Here is a 21,157-nt window from a genome sequence, read left to right as displayed (position 1 = left end):
ACACACACACGCACACACACACACACACACACACACACTAATGCCAGACCAAATAATCTTTCTTCCATAGATATTGAACACTACAGGGAAACAAAGGTAACAGTATCACTGTTGTCTATGTGTTTTATATAACCTCATGTTCTGCCTTGATAATAAAGCAAATTAGGCTAAACTGAAAATGTTTTAAAGACATGCTCTTTGAATTTGTACAGATTAAAATTTAGACAACTCCTAAAAAATCACAAAATGATTTATGTTAAGATTACCGAAGCTAATAAGGTAATATTAACCAATACATCTACAAAGTGTTAAATTTCAACATTCAAGCAGAGTACTCAGATTTAAAGTCCTATTGCAGATCTACAAAACACTAAATTATGATCCCTGGTTATAGTTAACTACAAAACCATAACCACTTCTTTCTTGGCCAACACCCCTAACCCATGAACTATTATATTTGGCATTACTCCAAAACCTTTCTGCTAGGTTTTGCAGGAACAATTATATTCATGAACACAAGCCATGCTATACCCTAAAACAACATGAACAGCAGCAACATGGCAAGGAACTCTCAACGTTGAAAAATAAATCCAGATATTGTCAGTGTCGGCAATGAGCAGCGACTGAAATCAGCCTTACCTCTTTCTTCTTCAAGATTGTTTTCTTCTGCAGCACTTTTACAGCATAAAAGTTACCATCATTCCTACATTTGGCCAGCAGCACCTGAGGAGGAAGCGTTTGAGAATAGGGACAGTAGTAAAAAAAGATACCCAATCCCCAGTCTTCTCCTTACAATCCTGCAATCTTTCAGAGAAATAGTTAATTACTCCCCCCCCGCATTTTGAAGTGTCACTTACAAACAGTGGGCAACAAACCAGAGGTGGCCAATAAATCATTACTTAGAGTGGCCAGGTTCTGTATGAAATCTAAATTGCCTAATCAAATCTAGGTAAAACTAAAACTGGGCTGAGATTTTCTTGGGGATGATTATGACTGAGGTTGGGCGAGTTCAGAACCTCATTGCATCCTTATTTTGTTAAGTACGACTCTCAAAGCACCAATTTAAAAGGGATTATTGTCTCTGAGAAAACCTTTGGGAGCCACCCATTGGTAAATTCCATCTTTAATGTCAAATTAAGCGTTTACTAATATGTCATGTTCAAAATGAGACTCATCCTAAATGCAGCAGATAGTTGGGAAATATGGTACAGATTAAATTTGCACACGCATGTAGCACATATTAGGCAACTCTAGAGGAATAAAAAAGAAAGTATTTTGCATACTAATGAAAGTAAGACATGACTAGTTAGAGTAACACAAATCTACGGTTTTCTTATAACTGTATCAAAGTTCTTCAGTATTTACACAAAGCTCAGCAGTAAAGCACTTTCGGACTTCGCATAAAGTAGGACTTCAAGCTGTAAAGTGACTAATGAAATACAGGCATTTGAATCTTTGAATATGCTTGCATGTCCTCATATGGCATTCCCAATAATACAAACTTGCTTATTCCTCTAGTAGATTAGTTTCCAAGCATTCACTTGTCTTCCCCTTTGACATAACTTGAGTCACATTTAAGATCAGTCCACACAAAATATTTACTTACTTTGCCAAAGCTTCCTTTTCCAATAACTTTCAGGAAATCAAAATCAGTTGGTTTAGCACTGTAAAATAAAAGAAATGAGAAGTAAGAATAACAGCTCGTGCAAATCAATCACAATTTACATGAACTCAGAAGACGTGAATCTTAAAGAGAGAATCTAGAAAGAGCAGACTCTATTGGGACCTTGCGGCATCAGTATCTATGCAGACTGGAGTTTAGGTGCCATTTCAAGCGAATGCATGTCACTATTCACCTCCATAACATCCCCACACCTTTTACTTTGTCCTCATTTACATTGTGCCACAAACATATATTTCATGTTTAGGAGGAGAGGTAGGGAACTCCCTTTCATATATATGTTATTGAGGGGTTCGAGTGACATTTATTACCCATAAGGCAGAACTCCTTAGAAAGATTTCTTACCTTCCATATTAGAAGAAGATTTAGGAAGCTAACATACATACATAAATATATACATACACATACATACACACAGTTTTACAGCAGCCCTTTTTGTTACTATTAAATATTACTAAACCCTTTTTATATATACTTACCTGGCGAAGTAAAGGTTGACATTATTGTTTTATCTAATATAGCGACCATGGCAACATTGTGGGGTCAACGTTATGTTATTGCAATAGGAGGAAGGGGCTATAGTTGGAGTACATGGGAACTGCATGCACAACTTCGGAGAGAACGGTTGTGGTATGACAATATAGGCATGTCTCCATTAAGAATAAAAGCATAAGGGGTACTCTCATTAGAACTTTCTGGGATTTGATGAAAGTACAAGATGATCTTGAAAATCAAATGGAATCTTAGCGGGTCGATGGCATATTGAGACTGCCCACTCCAAAACTAGCTCTTATGGTAAAGCCCACTACAATGATCAAACAAATGGTGTAACAAATGTATTACACCACTCAACATTTCGCTCATTCTCTTACCATCTGAGACCCCATTCCACCACACTTTACGAGTAGGTTAGTGGAGAGAAACATATCGATCCAGACCTCTTTTGGAGATGGCACAACTACTATAGGACTGGGCCATTTCTCACACTATTGACATTGCCGTTAAATACCTGTCAGGACATCACAGTAATCAAGCAGAGGCACTCAGTTGACATCTGTCAGTCTGCCACCAGTGGAAACGTCAACAGAAACAAGTAAACGTCATCTTCCAAAACTTGGGTCAAACTACACTGGATATGTTGGACACACAGAGCAACTGGACATGCCAACGCATAGCCCTCTACATTTGGGGTAAGAACTCCAAGGTAGTCACCTACATTTTGTATCCCAGCTCTGTGAGCCCTGAACAGCCCAGAGAGCAACAGCCAAAGGAAAGAAGGTAAGAGAAGGCACTTTCTTATGTACATTTTATTTCTAAATCTGCTGTGTTTGTCTGTGTGACTACTTAAATGTATTTCCTTGTTTTACCTAAACTGTACTATGTTACTAAACCCCACCCCCTCACCTGCACAATATACATCCCAAATAGACAAAACAATTACCCCAAACCCTAACCTGAGTGTGTAGAGACTATTTAATCTGTTTTTCTAGTTTCAATTGTTTAGGGATTGTGTTTGGCACTGGTTTAACACACGGTTTAGGTGCCTGAAAATCAGTATTTGGTGGCTTTACATTTAGGCCTTACCTGCAGGGTTCAACAGGAACTACAAAATGTGTATTGGACCAGTTTTTAATCCAAGGAGGTTGAGATCCTACCACAAAAAGCCCCCCATACACACACTTATTTCAAAGTCCACATTTCTCTAACCAAACGACCCCCCTCCCACCTACAGACACAGGCACAATCCCCCCCATACCAGCAACATCAAAATACCCTATCCCCCTACCCCTACAATACATGAAGAAGAAATATACACAACTTCTAAAATGCCTACTCTTCAACGCAAGATCATGATAAAAAAAAATCACTTCAACATGACATACTCTCAGAACCACTGGACCTCACCTTCATTACTGAAACATGGCACAGCAAAGATTCTGCACCTAAATGCCATGAAACCACCCCTCTTGATTTTCACATCATTAACAAAAAGCGCATTGGAGAACTAGCGATCATCCAATAAAAAACCCACTACAAATGGCATTCAAAATCTCACCATGGACAGCTGCGAATCCTCGATGGTAAGATGTCATCCCAACTCCAACTATTACATATTCCTTCCTCTTAATATATAGACCACTACACAACACCACCAACTTTAAAGATGTCCTTCTTGATACACTAACCAACACCCACCTGGACCACCTAAACCTATGCATTTTAGGAGACCTCAACATATAGTTTGACAAAAAGAATCAAACAACAACCACAGCTTTCACAACCTACCTTGAACCCATCAATCTACATCAAACCATTTCTGGACCAGCTCATTCCGCAGGTCACTTTAGAGATCCTATTTGCACCGTTAGGGCAAGCCTCAGTTATAGGCAACTGCTCCTTAAGCTGCGGCGGCCACAACATAATCACTGTCAAGCTCCGCAAACCAACCAAAAACACTGATGACAACAAACCAAAAACAAACGCTCTTACAGACAATGAAACTAGACATCCAGCAACTCAACATCCACCTTGAAAGTACCCCAATAAACATGTGGCCGAAAGACATACATACCTTCTACAACTGAACCTTCACTGCACTGGACGAACAGCTCAACACAAAATCACATCTAGACTTGACCACAAAATAACTCCACATGGGTTAATGACAACATAAAAAGAATGAAAACCTAACATACAACACAAATGAAAAAAAAAAAAATCAGGAGATGAAATCGACAAAAGCATGCTACAGTACTATAACAGAGCGTATAAAAGGGCCATCAGAACCACAAAAAGACACCACTACTCCACATCCATAATTGAAACAGACTGCTGTTCTAAAGAATGCCATTAAGTTCTAACAGAATGCCACAATCCAGATTTCCTAAACGCAGAAACACCACAAACTACTTCTGGAACAAAATCTTCAAGATATCTAAAAAAATTACGAAGATTGAAAATTATCTGAAGGCGAATGCTGGCAACTCAACAACAATGCATGACCTAACCACCCCAGAAAGACACTGTTGGACTTGGCCCTTCTGGCAGGTTCACCCCTGAACTTTTTGCTTTTTTTTTTTTTTTTTTTTTTTTTTTTGAAAAACCTTTATTGATGTTTCAATCATTTACACGTATGGGCCTACAACCCCCCGGGGCCGGCCGCTAAATAATCAGGATAATAAAAGCAAATGTGAACACAGGCGGCACCTCGGAGAGCGAAGTCTTCAGTCCAATATAGTCCGGCCAATAAGCCGCGCAGGTAGGACACCAGGAGAGAGAGGGTTTTTCATTTTATGATGAAACGAAGAATAGGATCAGGTGCCAGACAATTTGCCAACAGCGAGAAGGGTCAGGATAAGAGACAAACAATAAGCAGCAATACAGTGAGGCGATGGCGCAGGCGCGAGAAAGTACGGATGGGGAGAAACATCAAAAATAGTTGCGCCTACTGGTCCCCGTACCTAAAGCCCAGCGAACCCCCCAGAGACTGTGGCACACATGAAGAGCAAACGATTCACAATCAGGGTGGTGTATCGCACTGATCCCAGAAAAAGAAAGCAAAAAGAAACAGTGGAGAAAAAGGAGGCCATAGAAAAGGAGATAAAGACGAAAGAGTCCCCTCCCCCATCCCCCCACCCTGCACCTCTGCAAATGAGTATGGCCCCACCCCCCAGCAGTGTGCCTGTCGCCCTGGAACTAGACCCGAAATATAGAAGAGACAGGGAAAAAGAGAGTGAGAAAGGGCCCCCCCAGACGGGTGGGCGGAGAGAATATAATAAATTGGAGGAGGGCCATCAAAACATACCCCCGGCTTCTCCCTCCCGCACGGTGAGGTCTCCCCCCAACAAACAATTAGCGGTACCAAGCCGATCATATCAACAAAAATAGGGGAGGGGGGGGGGGGGAAATGGGAAGCATAACACACCAAATGTTCGAATGACCCCAGGAGCGCACAACCATGAGTCCGCCTATCTATGAAGTGACCACCCTCGAAGGATCAGCCTCAGCCTTGACCGCTTTTTGCGATTCTACCCGTACCTGCCCCTTGACCCAGCACCATGTCCAATGTCCCAAAGTACAGGAGTGTCCAAAAACAGTCGGGAAACGCCGCACACAGGTGGGGTGGAAGTCTCTGGGCATCCGCACAGACCGCTTCATGGAGGGGCGTCTTTTCCAGTGCTGCCCCAGGATCTGCACTGCCCACAAGGACCAGATAGGCTGGAGCAGCCAAATGAGATACACGTTGCTGGAAGTGTCCCCGGGCCGCCGGAGACCGCGCACGGGACAAGGCCACCATCTTCCGCGCAGGTCCAATACCTCCGGAACAGATTAAGTTCACAGTTAGCCGACCACACGGTAGCATATTGTCCGAGGTGTCCGGCTGTACACCAATCGCGGGGGGGGCCGCAACATCTTCCTCTTGTGTGCAGTGTGGAAAGCCACTGCGTACTTGTGGACCAGCGTGCCGCCACTGCCCCAACGCTGTTACCACACCATCTAGCTTCCCCCCCAGGACCTCGGCGCCATGAGCAAAGGAGTAATGAAGGGCACCCAGGGCCTCCAGGAGGTCGCCATATCCCAGAGCGGCTCCCTCCGATCGCTCCGCCACACTCCCGAAAGTCACACACCCCCAGTCCCGCTGCGTCCCCGCGGACAGGATGGCTGGCTGCATAATGGCAAAATGGCCGCTGGGAGGGCCCGACTCGTATAGGGGCCAGGACCAGGGGAACAACGCCTCAAGGGCCACGTCGCTGAAGACAGGGATCCCGGGACAGGCACAGATCCAGCCGTTGCACGGTCACAGGCAACAGTCGTCTCCGCCACGGACCATCTCCCGCAAAAAGCCGGGAGCAGCCCGCAAGGATCAAGGCGGGCCAGGGACGGCGCCCAGGCAGCTCACCACCAAACGCAGGGGCAAACGCCACAGAATCCGGAAATCGTACACCCGGGCATGTCCTCAGTCCGCGGCGCTCAATAGGGGGGAGCGGCCACGGCAAAATGCAGGCCGATGGGGGCTCCACTCCGGTGGACCGGCTCCACCCAGTCGTCACAGGCCGCTGTTGTTCAACTGCCACCCGGCCAAGGTGCCCACTCGAGGTCCCGGCGTCGGGACCGCACGGGCCGCAAAGTTCGATCGCTGATTTCTCCGGTTGTATGGCAGTCAGAAACCTCGGGGTCACACGATCCGTTGCCACTTTCGCTACGAACACATTCTCGTGGTGCAGAATAAGGATCTCTTGCAGGATATCCGTGCGGGGTGCGGAGGCTCACGGAGCCGGGAGTCTACGCTGCCGTCTCGGTCGCCATCTTGGCTCCTCCTCAACTTTTTGCTTTTTGTTGGTGACTTGGTGTGGTGATTTTTGGTTTCTGCGCTCTTTCCCTGTGTCCCAGGGTAAAGTGCGTGTGCGCTCTGAGTGCATGTGGTGAGATAGGCCTGCCCTCCCATAGGAATGCATGGGGAATGTATGTGTCCCTAGTAGTTCCTGATGCGTGGGGTGTGCAGGCCCGAGTTTGGTATGTGCGGACTCGCGTGATTGAATGCTGCGTGATGATGTGTGCGGCGTGCGTGTACCTAGTGTGGAAGTACCACTTCTAGAAGTGGGCACTTCTGTGTGCAGTGTGTCTGGCGTGTGATTGGCTGGAGCTGGCTGGTGAGCCTGGCTCCAGGAGTCTGGTTGGGTCTGCCCCAGTGGTTAGTGTGAGATTAGCATGCTGATGGCTGGGGAGGAGTGCACCTTGGACCTGAATAGGGCAGGGTTTTCCCCACACAATGCTGGCTCCGCCCCCTGTGGTGCGACTGATGACCCTAGCCCTGCCAGTGAATAGAGTGAGGGGCAGAGCACATCAAGGGTGCTCCCCAACCAGCTGCGACTGGTTTTCCCCCTCACCCTGAACCCAGAACAAAGGGATTTGGTGTATAAAAAGGGGCTGTGTCCCCTTACAAAATGTTCTTGTTCTGCACTTGAATCTACCAGGGGCGCGCTGCTGCTGGGGCCCAGGGGAAGGCTTGCCTCCCTGGGCCCTGCCCAGCCCCTGGATGCCCTAGATGCCTTCAGGACTTCTGGGACCATTCTTTATTTCCATTGCCCCTTACTTTCTAAAGGCCTCTTTGCTGGGAGCTTTGCTGCTCCATTTCTTTGTGCCTCCAGGACTTTACAGAGACTTCATGCAGCCGTTTTAGCGCCCTGGGAGCGCTGTGGTGCTTTATTTCTTTGAGGAGCGCTGGATCGTCACAGCACCGGGCTGCACATCACCGTAGAGGGAGGGAATCCCCAGCGTAGGGATTCCCCCGCATTTGCCTTGTCGAGCGGGAGCCCACCCCGCTTCATCCTGTTTCAAAATTGCGGGTGCCCACCCCGCGATTGTGCTCCTAGCGAGAGCCCACCTCGCTTCATCTTTATTTGGGAATAGCGGGTGCCCACCCCACGATCTGCAATGTGCGGCGGGAGTCCACCCTGCGATTGGCCGTGTCCGGTGGGTGCCACCCCGCCTTGTATCTTGAATTTGGAGGGAGCCTACCCCTCTTACAGAAGAAAATCACCGCCGCGGCCCGAGCTGCATTTACCGATCCTCACCCAGCCCGCGGCCCGCCTGGTTGTGGGCGGGGCCGCGGGACGGAAGGGGAAGTGCCGCCATTGCCGTGAAAGGAAGTCCCGGTCCCGAGATGGGGGACCGGGCGAAGACGGCGCATCCGGGGACGGGGCTCTCATGAGGTGAGAGAGCCCCGCCATGACCGCCAGTACAGAGAAGTCCCGGTCCCAGAAGAGGGACCGGGCGAAGAGAGAGCCCCGCCTGCCGTGCCCAGAGAAGTCTGAATAGCCCGGTGAGTGAGGGGGCGAGAGAGAGGCACCATTGCCGGTGCCAACTTCCTGGGCGGCCCCGTTTAGCAGCGGGCCGCCCCAACCAGGGGGCATGTTTATTTTAGAGCCCCAGCTGGCTCCAGCTACGGTGGCAGTTTCGTGGTGATCAGAGCGGCCCCGGGAGACAGCGGGCCGCTCCAACCTGGGGGCAAAGTAATTTACCGTTCTTCCTTTTTGCCGCCATACTCCCAGCTGCCCCGCTACTCAGGGGGCAGCTGCAACGATGGGGCCATAATTGTTTTTAGAGCCCAGAGAGGCTCCAACTTGGGGACATGGTGTTTGTCGAGCCTAGGTGGCTCCAACGTTGTGGATATTGTTTCAGGGGCGATTGAGAGCCCCTGCCTCATTTGCCTTCCCAGCTGCGCAGCACTTAGTGCCAGCTGCAGCGTTTAGGCCCTGTTCTTGTCCTCAGCTGCCCAGCAAGTAGTGGGCAGCTGCTACGTTTAGGTTCTGGCGCAACCTGGACTCTTAATATGCTTTTGGGTGCTAGGAAATGTACGGTGTAGTATGTTTGGCGCACCCTGTGTTCATGCTTATGGTGCTAGGAAATGTACGGTGTATAGTATGTTTGGCGCACCCTGTGTCTGATACCTCTAAATGTGGTTATTTCTGCCTAGGAGGTTGTTTTACCTGTGTAGGTTGATGGTAGGGAGAATGTACTTCCCTGTGCGATGTGCGCCCCTAGTATAGTTATACTTAGGTGGGTGGGTCTAATGCGTTAGACCAATGAGAATTGCATAATGTGATTTATGCCCCTGTGATAGATGCAGGATAGGTTTTACACCTGATGCTAGTGTGATGACGCTGAGGTCATTAGTGCGCCAGTAGTTACTGGTTGTGCTCTACAGTTACTTTGTGTTATGTTCTACATTTACTATTGGTGATTTGTGCTATGTTCTAAGTGCTAATTCCTGACAGTGGTCCATGTGGCCCTGTCCCCTGTATATATAATCCCTTGTAAATTCTGCCCGTGCCTGTTGGCACATTGTAAAGCGTGTGTTTTTATCTAATGTGTTTTGGTAATACAAAGGTTATTTTTATAGAATACCTTGTGTGGAGTTTCCTTTGTGGTGGGCCTTGGGTGTTGTTGCTGGGTGCGCGCGCAAACGCTTTACACCTTGCCTCAGAGATAAGCCTGACTGCTCGTGCCAAGCTACCAAGGGGGTGAGCAGGGGTTATCTTTGGCGTGTAACTCCCCAGCCCTGACTAGAGTGGTGGTTTCTGCCTGGCTTTGGCGCAAGCCTCAGCCAACCAGAAATCCCATTTCTAACAGACACCAATAACCATCCATCAATGCATACCTTCAACATCCTGTCACAAAAGAGTTTGCTCAATATTTTCATTGCTGCCAGACCATCTGGATCACCATGAGACCCAGTACCGCCAATAATCTTTCAAGATCTCCTTCCCTCTACCCAAGCAGGAGAGGTAGCCAGATGGCTACTCAACAAGGTCCTAGAACTAAGTTCATTCCACTTAAGCTCAAAACCTCACACATCAGATCTCTCCTCAAAAAAGAAAAACTTAAACCCATCTGATCCAGCAAACCTCAGGCGCATATCAAATGGACCTTTCCTAGGAAACTTTTTTGAGAGAGCAGGGTTTAATCACCTCTCTAATTTTACCAAACATTATGGCTTACTGGCAGACCAACAGTCCGGTTTCAGACCAGACAGAGGCACAGAGTCCACCATCATATCCATCTAGGATTATCTCAAAGTCACAGTGCACAAAAAAGGAGTAGCTGCCTGATTACTTCTGGATTTATCAGCTTCATTTGATGCTGTCCAACACCACACTCTACTCCAATGGCTTCTCAATATTTGAATCTGTGAAAATGCTTTAAAATGTATTTCTCCTTATCTCACAGACAAAAAGGTTAGTCTACCTACTCCCTTTCACATCATCTCTCCACACACAACGGCAATCCACAGGGGTCCATCATTTCCCCTCTATTTTTCAACATCTACCTAACCAAAATGATTTTAAAAATGGACAGCCTCAAGACCTCTGCAATTCAGAACTTGATGACTGCCTTCATGACAAACACATGGATGATAAAGAATCATCTAATGCTCAATGCTGCAAAGACAGATGAGATGCGGACAATGGCAAAACAACCAGCCTACCCACATATGGCCCAAGAAACTTGAAGCCCCTCCAACAAAATCAAGAGAAGTTATAAATCATAGGGTAACCATGGATTCATACCCATCCTTCATACCACATGATGACGTCACAAAGAGCGAGTTCTACACAATGAAAACACTATGTCACATCGGCCCATACCTCTCATACCAACACAAACTGCAAGCCATCCTCATGTTCAAAATCTCCAACAGCCTATACATTGGTACATCTGCATTCATTAGACGCAAAATACAACTCATCCAAAATGCTGCCCCTAGTCGTCTTCTTTGCCTTCACCCAAGAGAGCGCATTACCCTTGTCCTGCAATGGCACACCTTGCTACTTATAGCTAAAGGGCAATGTGCAAGTCACTCTGAATTGTCCACAGAGCCTCCCAAGGAAAAAGGCTGCTATACCTACAAGTTCAATGCAAGCAATAAAACCAAACAGAACAGTGTGCTCCAGGCTTGCACCAATTATCATACCATTTTATCATAAGAAATCCGTAGGAGGCACTGCTTTCTCAGTACACGTCTCCAAGCTCTGGAACACTGTACCAGCCAGAATTAGAAGCACCCAGGAGCATATACACTTCCAAAGACATTTAAAAACATGGCTATTTCCTAGATCACTGCACCACCTGCATCCCAGCTACAGAGCCCAGAAAAGAAATGCACAATCCTCAGCTTACAACCCATGAATTGTTACCAACTCAATCTGCAAACTGCTTTCATTATGCAGATCAGCAAAAAAGGCTGACCTATGGTTTGCTGTTGCATTATATAGTTCCAAATACAAAAATCATGGCCCACAATAATACAAAAACCATAATATGCAGCAGTCAGCAACAAATAGTAAATTATACCTAATAAATTCACATAATATCCCCTTTGGGGGCTGTCCTTCACTGTATGGCCACAAAACCATACCTCACCAAATGAACCGGCCAGAAATAACTGAAGAGATATGTCAATCACTGCAGGACTATTTGTGGGCTTTAATATAGTTCATTAACTGCAGGTGCCAAATATCTATGCTACCTGACTGCTTCTTTACATGTCACATAGACGCTCTGATACGGTATGATAATCAAAATGCCCATCCCAATTGATCTCTTCACTTACCTCTCCCTCCAAGCATGCCAGCCCATGACCACAACTATACACAAAATCTCAGATTGGACAACCCAGTGCAGTAACCAGCTAAGCAGACTATCTCATATGAAATACCACAAAGGGACCTGCAGAGTTGATAAAGGTTAATAGCATACAGAAAACCATAAAACTGCACTTCTGTCTCTTGTGCATCATCCAACACAATGCTACGCGCTGTGTTCCATAACATAACGGTACCTCTGTGGTCTTCACGCACAACATGGAAGCACTTCTTACTTAAGACTAAAACAGCTTCCTTCCAACCACACACCCTACATAGTGTAGCATGCTACTCATAGAGGCAAGGGCTTTAGCGCCACATATAAGGGGAGGGAGCACTAAAACCTGCTGCAATACGATACGGGCATAAATCCCCATCATACAAAGTATGAATGGGTAAAATGAAGTACTGTCTGGAGGTGTAACATGGCATGGAACTATCAGGCAGATAGACCAGTGCCCGACCGAACAGACCCTACAGCCCTTCTCTACAAATAAACTTCCAAGTGGCCAGATTCACAAGATCAGTTTAAAAATTAACCTGTCACTTTCCAGCAGATCCATTTAATAATGACAACTAGGTTAGACCCTCACCTGACCTGCAGTGATACAAATAGTGATATTTCAAACATTTGTTCCTGGTGAACAGAAAAGGATACCAATTTTCTTGTTTAACAGAGATTATATATATATATATATATATATATATATCTATATATATCTATATATCTATATATCTATATATCTATCTATATATATATATATATTCACTGAAAAAAAACATAGGTTTCAGGCACGTTATAGTTAGGAAATCGCATTTGAAAAACCTTAGAAATTGACTGAAAAAACCATAGGTTTCAGGGGCGTTATAGTGAGCTGGACTTTTCACTTGTACAAAACCATTTAAATTCCCCCGTTATAGTTAGTTCAGCTAACTATAACTCGCGCCTCCGCAATGCACTGCTGATGATGTCACATATTACATCACTCATGACATGGGCAGTGACATCACTCATGACATCACTGATGACATCTCAAATGACATCACCCTTGTGATAGAGTGGCAGACCTCCTCTCACCCTAATATAACCTTTGATAAACACATTCAAAAATAGAAACTAAAATTTTCAAAACAATGGACATACCAATATCAGTTACAACAACCTATTCAGTAATTCCAAGATCCACATACACACCCACTCATTCACCAACAGTCCTATACAGTCACTCATACATGTACTCGCTCATATGTACTCATACACCTATACATCCTGTTACACAACGCCACTCATCCATAGTGTTACTCACACACACAGTCACTCATGCTAATAAAGAAATATCCATTTACTTGCATATACAGTTATACACACATTACCACACTTACTTCTATAGAAACTTACACATACTTAGTTTTTTAAACAATCACTTATAGAAACACATACGTATTCATACAGGAACTCTTCCAATCTCTCACTCACATATACTCACTTAAATTCACCAATAGTCACATATACTAGTTTAAAACATATGTAGTTACTCATAAAGACACTGAGACAACCATTCACTCACTAACACACCCATACACACACTCATCCACCAATACAGACCTGCACACATGCTGTCTTCAACACATACAGTGAGTCACTCATTCATGCATGTATGCACTACGTAATACCCCCCACCGAACCATACAGACACTCATACTCAAAAAAACAACTAATAACCTATATAGACACTCATGTAGCTACTCACCAACCCATGCAGCCACTTATACACAAAGTGAGAGACTTATACAGATATTTACATATTTAAACATTACTCACTAAGCCATGTATTCACTAAGATACACTGAATCAGTCAGTTACACAATCAATTTTTCAAAAGAAAATCATCTATTTAGACACTTGTATACCCATTTATTCTTCCATCGACCTTGAGATATACATATATAAAACATATTAAATTTTCAGAAAAACACCCATTCACTGGATGATGTCATCAGCCTTAATAGCCCCCGGGAACCCCAACCCCCGGGGCATGGCAGCTTTTTAAAAAAAAAAAAAAAAAAAAAAAACTTTAGGAGGGGGGCTGTGTTGCCCCCCTCCTCTGGCCACTTATGGCCCCGGGTATCCCATCCCCCGGGGCCGGCCTTTGTTTGTTATTATTTTTTTTATATACATTTATAGAAACACCTAGGACATGCTGGACAAACCGTACGTATCCATCACCATGACTATTTGCGTTATATTCATTAAAAGGCGACTATGCATACAATGAATCCACTTGGAATGTATTTACACCGCTAGTGAAGCTCTGACGTATCTGACGCCCTGCCGTGCTTAATCCCGGCGCCCTCGCTTGTGGGTACTCTCCAAGTAGACACCCTTGTAGTTTATTTATACAAACATGGCTAGCTATTGACGGGCACATTTAATACACACGCACACTAAGCCATTCAAAGGGTATTTGACAAAAATTCGACCAAAACAATGGAAGAAACCCCCCTCACGGGTAATAAAACACACATCCACCGCCAGATGTGTAAAACTTTTTATTTTACTCTCTGGAAAGGAGACGAACCTCACTTGAGTCACAGCGCACCCCTGGCTGAGCCCAATGCTGTGTTACACCCACCAGTGCCCACCGAGTGCCACACACCTCTGTGTTGTATTCCACCAGCTAGTGCGTATGATATGACACTCTCTAGCCCATGTGCACTGTAACACCACCCCATGAATATGTCATGCTACACTTGTCTTCGCACAGGTTATATTGCCCCATCTAACGTGCCTTCCTCGATGCCTATGTTATAACGCACAGCGCTATGCCATACATATTACTAGTTAGGTTACAAAACACTGCCCTGTGCATATTACACTCCAAGGTACATAGCACGTGCTAGTGCCTGTGCTATCTTGCGCTCTCCAATGAATCTGTCATTGCTCACAATGTACTGCATATTATATTTCACGACCTGGTTCATCTTAGATCACTTTTTGGTGCATAGTTTATACCATACACTATATCTAGTTTTCATTTTCAATCGTGCTCTCAGGACTATATTCTATATAACATTGCGTTCACCTACCCTTTTCACGGGCATTACATTTTGCGATGGGGGGTGGAGGGTCAGGGGGTGATTCTGCCAAGTGAGCCCGGAGTCACAGTCACAAACGTCCTCTTCTTCCTGAATAAAACTGAGATTATGCTGCATACTTGTTCATATTTTAAGTAGTTCGCACAGACACACATTTTAAAAACAATAAAGTTCCTAATACCCGCCTTCTCTGAACAGTTAGCTTGCTGCCCCATCCACCTCCTCCCTATCCTCTGCTGTCTGAATCCATGGACTAGCCTCCTACCTCCTGCCATGCATGGTCTGATGTGCTGCCACTGCCCTCCATTTAGCATGATGTACCAGTCCACTCCTCCTGCCCTCCATTGCCCAATTCTATGCCCCATCATTGACCTCCTGCTTAACCTCTGTGCTTAGCTTGCTGCCCCTATTCTCCTTCCCCATGCCCTGCAATGTCTTTGTGCATGCCCCTGCTCCATCCTTTTTGCCCACCATGTCCCATGGACCTGCCACTCCTATCTACTCTGAGTGTTCGGTTGAGCTGCCACTCCCCTCCCACCTGCCTACCATTGTCAGATGACTGTAACTTGTCCCTGCCACCTCCACCCTGCCTGTCCACATTCCATGCCCCTATCCCCTTCCTCCTGTCCTCCATGGTCCATTTTACTGCCACACCCTTCTGCCCTCCCTGGTCTGTTGTGCTGCAACTGCTCCTCATGCCTGCCCCGCGTGGTCTGTTGTGAGGCCCCTTCCCCTGAACTCTCTTGTCTGTGCCCAGGTCCTGACCCTCCGTTCTATCCTTCATGGTCCTTTGTGCATGCCCCTGCACCCTCCTTCTTGCCCATCATAGCCATTGTTCTGCCACTAACCCTCCCGCTTGCCATGCATGGTCTTCTGTGCTGCCACGGCCCCTCCCACCTTCCCTCCATGGTTTGTGTGTATGCCATCATAGTCTCACTGTTGCTCTCCATGGTGTGTCTTGCTTCAAGTGCCCATCCTGCCTGACCGCCATGTCATGAGTGATGTAATATGTGACGTCATCAGCAGTGCATTGCGGGGGCGCGAGTTCTAGTTAGCTGAACTAACTATAACAGGGGAATTTCTAGGGTTTTGTACGAGGGAAATGTCCAGCTAAATATAACGCCCCTGAAACCTTTGGTTTTTTTCCGTGAATTTCTAAGGTTTTTTTAAATGCCAATTCCCATCTATAACTTATCTCTGAAGATATCATGAAAAGCATTCTTTTTTAAAATTGGGTGCACATTAGTTTTGTGGAAAAGCATCTTTGTGATTGGTTAAGAAAAAGCAGTTTCAACGTGGAGTACATATCAAAGGATAAAATTTGCTCAGATCAACTACACCTGCTACTTGCATTTGAAAGGCACTGTTCGAACTTAAAACAATCGTCAACTTTTAACCTGCACGTGTCGTTAATTATTCAAGAAAATGTTACAAAAAAATATCGTTAAGTTTAAAAAAATTTATGAACTTTTAACCTGCACGTGTTGTAGAATTTTCTAGAAAGTGTGTTGATAGAATACGTTGCACTTCTGACTTCTATGTGATGATTAATATTTAAAAAAACGGTTCATATGGAAAATTAAAAAGAAACCAATAGAGAAGTTTTGAAGCCTAAAAGAATCAAGGAACTATTCTAATTTATTCTTTACATGTATTTATGTGTGCAGCAACAAAGTTATAGACACAACAGCAGTAGGAAGAAGAAGAAGCAGAGAGTGGGGGGAGGGGGGGAGATGGGCGGAATGGCACACATGCACAATTAAGTACAACACACATATAGACTAACAATGGCCAAAATGAAACACACCAACAAGCAGCACAAGTCACACAACCCGCCAACATCACACCACTGAACGAGCATAGAAGTGAAAACCACGCTGCATTCATACAGGATGTGTACAAAGGCCTGTCGTTGGTGTTGTGGGATGTCTGCGACCGTGGTCATCATGGATGAGATGCCCAGCATGTGGCACATGGTCGAGTTCACTGTGTGTTATGTTGCCAAACGGCTGCACCTCCCTCCCACGAGCCCCCACACTTTTGTACGGTGCGCTGTTGTATCTCGTGCACTCGTACAGCACACCATTGTAATGCCTATTTGCGCATGTCCTGCTACATTCGAACTACAACTTCACAGTGCCTTTTGGAGGTGGTGCATGCCAGTTTACAACATCAACTGCTGCGGCTCTTGTAGCAGGCCACACCAGAACACTGAGACACACTTACCGCACTTCCTGTACACAGACATGTCCGAGACACCCCGTTCCTCTTGCCGGATAGGCACACCCCTGCACTGACCTGTGAACCCCAAACCAGCACACGCCAGTTGTGCATGCAGGAGGATGCGTGCGTAGCTACACATCCAGGCTCACTGCCAACGCTGAGGTGACAGCACACTGTGATGTTGCAGGGCTCATGCCTATCATGCTAAGACAATGACCACAGGGACACACTTACTAAGATGTGGGTTTGGGGGGCATTGGCGGTCCTGGAGTTGTTGAGATGAGTCTTCTGTCCCTCATGGGTATCCCTGTATCATGCTCATTGACTCTATGGTACCTGTGGGTGTTCTGGTGTGGCTCTTGACTGTGTTCCCTTTCATGGTGCAGGTAGTTGTCCTGCTTAACACCAGCAGAAAGCAGGTGTAAAATCCCTGGTGCTAACGTGTCTTATCGCCGGAATTTGTTTCACATTGCAATTGGTGTGAAAGTTGTGATGGGATTTTTTTCGTGTGCAGAACAATATACGAACTGAGCAGTGCATCTCATCAAGATCCAGCACCTCACACACTATTCCAAATCAATATAAATACAATGAGATTTCTTAATAGATTTTGTGTGTACACTGTAACTGCAGCCAATACCTCAGTGCAATTCAATACAGGATTTCAGTATTTAGAATAAATCGGAAAGGTGCACCTCGTGTCTTTTTGCACGGGAACGGCTACTCTCCATTTCATTATCAGCACTTTAACGGAAGTAAAGTTGAGATAAATCTAACACACTATTCAGAAGTTAGTGCAAACTGCAGATATCACCAGTATTCCAGCAATAAGCCCCCCAAAATTTATCACCATGGTGGACTCCATCAAATAACAGTAATAAGAACAATAAAGAGTCACACAGCAGTTAAGAGAACAACCCAAAACATTATTAATTTTTTTTTCAAACTTTATTTTTTATAATAATAAATATATAAACGAAAATCTATTTTCAAACGTTATTTTTTTATTAACATATATATGAACAATTAACTAAAACAAAATGTAACAACAATAATAAAAAACAACAAGGCGGAACACTACTGTGGGGACAATGGATGTCGACGACAGACCTGGAAAATAAGAAAGATTGTTAAAAAAAAAACATGGTATTCTCAACAAAATACCACAAGAAACAAATCACAGATATATAAAATGCATACAGCTAACAACATTTTATAAGTTTAACTTACAAAAACTGTAAATGTTGCCGCTTTAAAATATTTACCGAATCTGAAGAAAATGTTTTGCAGAAGGCACCACACAAACAACGTTTTTCTTCAGTGGTGAGGAAATTTTGTACTTTTTCCAAGGAGCAAACAAAGACCAATGCCACCTTCGTCACTCGCAAGATTTGCCAAAGAGTTCTGTTACGAGGAGATCCTAACAAAAAATACTCGTGCGGCACAGCAAGTATGATGAAACACCTAAGGACCCTTCATCCAAACAATCTTGCACGAGAAGAGTGCAAACAGATGAGAAACACTCCTGTTCTGTATCTGTAAAAAAGAATCACAAATAAATGTATATTAATAACTTTCAAATTTATACTATTCCATTACTGTACAAACACATTTTATATAAAAACTGACTATGAAACTATAGCCCTGAACCACAAGTGTGACGATCGTTAAAACACTACATGCATAGTGCATACTACTTTGAAGCAGTTCATGCCCTAAAGCCTACCTCACTAAAACACTACATGCTAACTGACTAAATGATTACAGTACTATAAGGAGACACACTGGGTGAGTGCAGGGTGTTCGCTAGAAGAGTATGAATACTAACTAGTGAATTGAAGGTGTGAAACACAACTGTGTAGGTGATTAGAGGACTGCATCCATACTGCATAGGCATTTAAAGCAGTCCATGTGCTAAGGCCTGGCTCACTGCATGACTACTTGGGTACTGACTGAATGATTATCGTACAGCAAGGAGAGTGCCTAGGTGAATTTATAAGTGCTAGGCTTTTCGCACAGGGAATGGATTAGTACTTGGTACTGAATGGGTCACTAGAGGAGTGCAAAGGTAGTGACAAGTGCTGGACTGTATGGATGCTGACTAGGAAATTGAAAGTGTGAAAGACAAGTGTCTAGGTGGTTAGAAGACTGCATGCATAGTGCATAGGGGTTTGAAGCAGTCCGTGTGCTAAGGCCTGGCTCAGTGTATGAATACTTAGGCACTGACTGAATGATTAGAGTACTGCAAAGATAGTATCTTGGTGAATTTATAAGTGTTTGGGTTTTAGCACAGTGAATGGATTAGTACATGGTGCTGAATGGGTCACTAGAGGACTGCAAAGAGAGTCACAGGGTATTTCCTAGAAGTGTATGGATACTGACTAGGGAATTGAAGGTGTGAAAGACAATTGTGTAGGTGGTTAGAGGACTGCATACATAGAGGATAAGGGTTTGAAGCAGTCCATATACTAAGGCCTGGGTCACTGGATGAGTACTTGGGCACTGACTGAATGATTAGAGAACTACAAGGAGAGTGCCTGGGTGAATTTATTAGGATTTGGCGCTGTGAATGGATTAGTACAGGATGCTGAATGGGTCACTAGAGGAGTGAAATGGCAGTGACAGGGTGTTTGCTGCAAGTGAACGGATACTGACTGGGGAATTGCAGGTGTGAAAGACAAGTGTGTAGGTGGTTAGAGGACTGCATGCATAGTGGATATGGGTTTGACGTAGTCCATGTGCTAAGAACTGGCTCAGTGCATGAATACTTAGGCAGTGACTGAATCATTAGAGTACTGGAAAGAGGTGAATTTATAAGTGTTTGAGTTTTGGCACAGTCAATGGATTAGTACATGCTGTTGAATGGGTCTCTAGAGGACTGCAAAGGAAGTGACAGGATGTTTCCTGGAAGTGTATGGATACTGACTAGGGAATTGAAGGTGTAAAAGACAAGTGTATAGAATGTCAGAACACTTTTATTTGAAGCAATCTATTTGGTACTTAGCAACTGACTAAATAATCACACTACTTCTAGGACAGTGCTTAGGTAAAACTTTTAAATTTTCAGTTCTGCCACAGTGAACAGAATAGTACATGGTACTGCACCTTAGTGTCAAATCCTGACTCATTTTATCAATGCATAAGCAAAGACTAGCTTCTAATGCTACTAAAACTTGACAACATGAGAGGTTTTAAATTAGTTATCCGTCAGCAAATACACGATGTTACCAAATGCTTCTCTCACAGTGGTTCTCAAATGCACACAGACTCTCAGTGTAATTCTAGACAACAACCACTATACCTAGGAGTTTAACAAAAATCATTCACTACTGTGGAAATGGCAAGCGAACTGCACACAATCTTCATATTTCATGACTGCACTTTTGTGTCAATGCCCGACTCATTTAATCAACACATAAGCAAAGACTGGCTTCTAATGCTACTAAAACTTCTCAACATGACAGATTTTAAAACAGTTATCGGTCAGCAAATACATGATGTTACCAAATGATTCTCTCACAGTGATCCCAAATACACACTAACTCACAGTATGATTCTAGACAAGCACCACTATCCCTATGAGCTTACCAAAACTCATTCCCTACAGTGCAAGTGGTAAGGGAACTGGACACAATCTACATATTTCACGACTGCGCTTTAGTGTCAATGCCTGACTCATTTAATCAACGCATAAGCAATGACTGGCTTCTAATGTTACTAAAACTTGACAAGACAGGTTTTAAAACCGTTTTCTCTCAGCAAATACACGATGTTACCAAACGCTTCTCTCACAGTGGTTCCCAAATGCACAAAGACTCAGTGTGATTCTAGACAAGCACCAGTATTCCTAGGAGTTTACCAAAACTCATTCACTACACTGGAAGTGATAAGGGAACTGCACACAATCTACATATTTCACGACTGCACTTTAGTGTCAATGCCTGACTCATTTAATCAACGCATAAGCAAAGACTGGCTTCTAATGCTACTAAAACTTGACAACCTGACTGGT

The 21,157-nt window shown here is 44.5% G+C and overlaps 1 protein-coding gene across 4 annotated transcripts in view; it reads right to left on the bottom strand.

The window, feature by feature from the left end:
- Positions 1–21,157, bottom strand: part of SGK2 (serum/glucocorticoid regulated kinase 2) — a 396,404-nt gene that overhangs the window by 179,871 nt on the left and 195,376 nt on the right. For all 4 annotated transcript variants that reach the window (XM_085619218.1, XM_085619215.1, XM_085619217.1 and 1 more), the window contains 2 exons: positions 1,607–1,664; positions 640–723 (listed from right to left, as the gene is read on the bottom strand). In XM_085619218.1, the coding sequence (XP_085475344.1) occupies positions 640–723; positions 1,607–1,664 (142 nt within the window). The remainder of the gene's footprint in view (positions 1–639; positions 724–1,606; positions 1,665–21,157) is intronic.

This window comes from Triturus cristatus, chromosome 7 (genome assembly GCF_964204655.1).
Source record: "Triturus cristatus chromosome 7, aTriCri1.1, whole genome shotgun sequence".
Taxonomy (NCBI): domain Eukaryota; kingdom Metazoa; phylum Chordata; class Amphibia; order Caudata; family Salamandridae; genus Triturus; species Triturus cristatus.
Note: the sequence above shows the minus strand (reverse complement) of the source record. Positions and strands in the feature narration are given on the sequence as shown.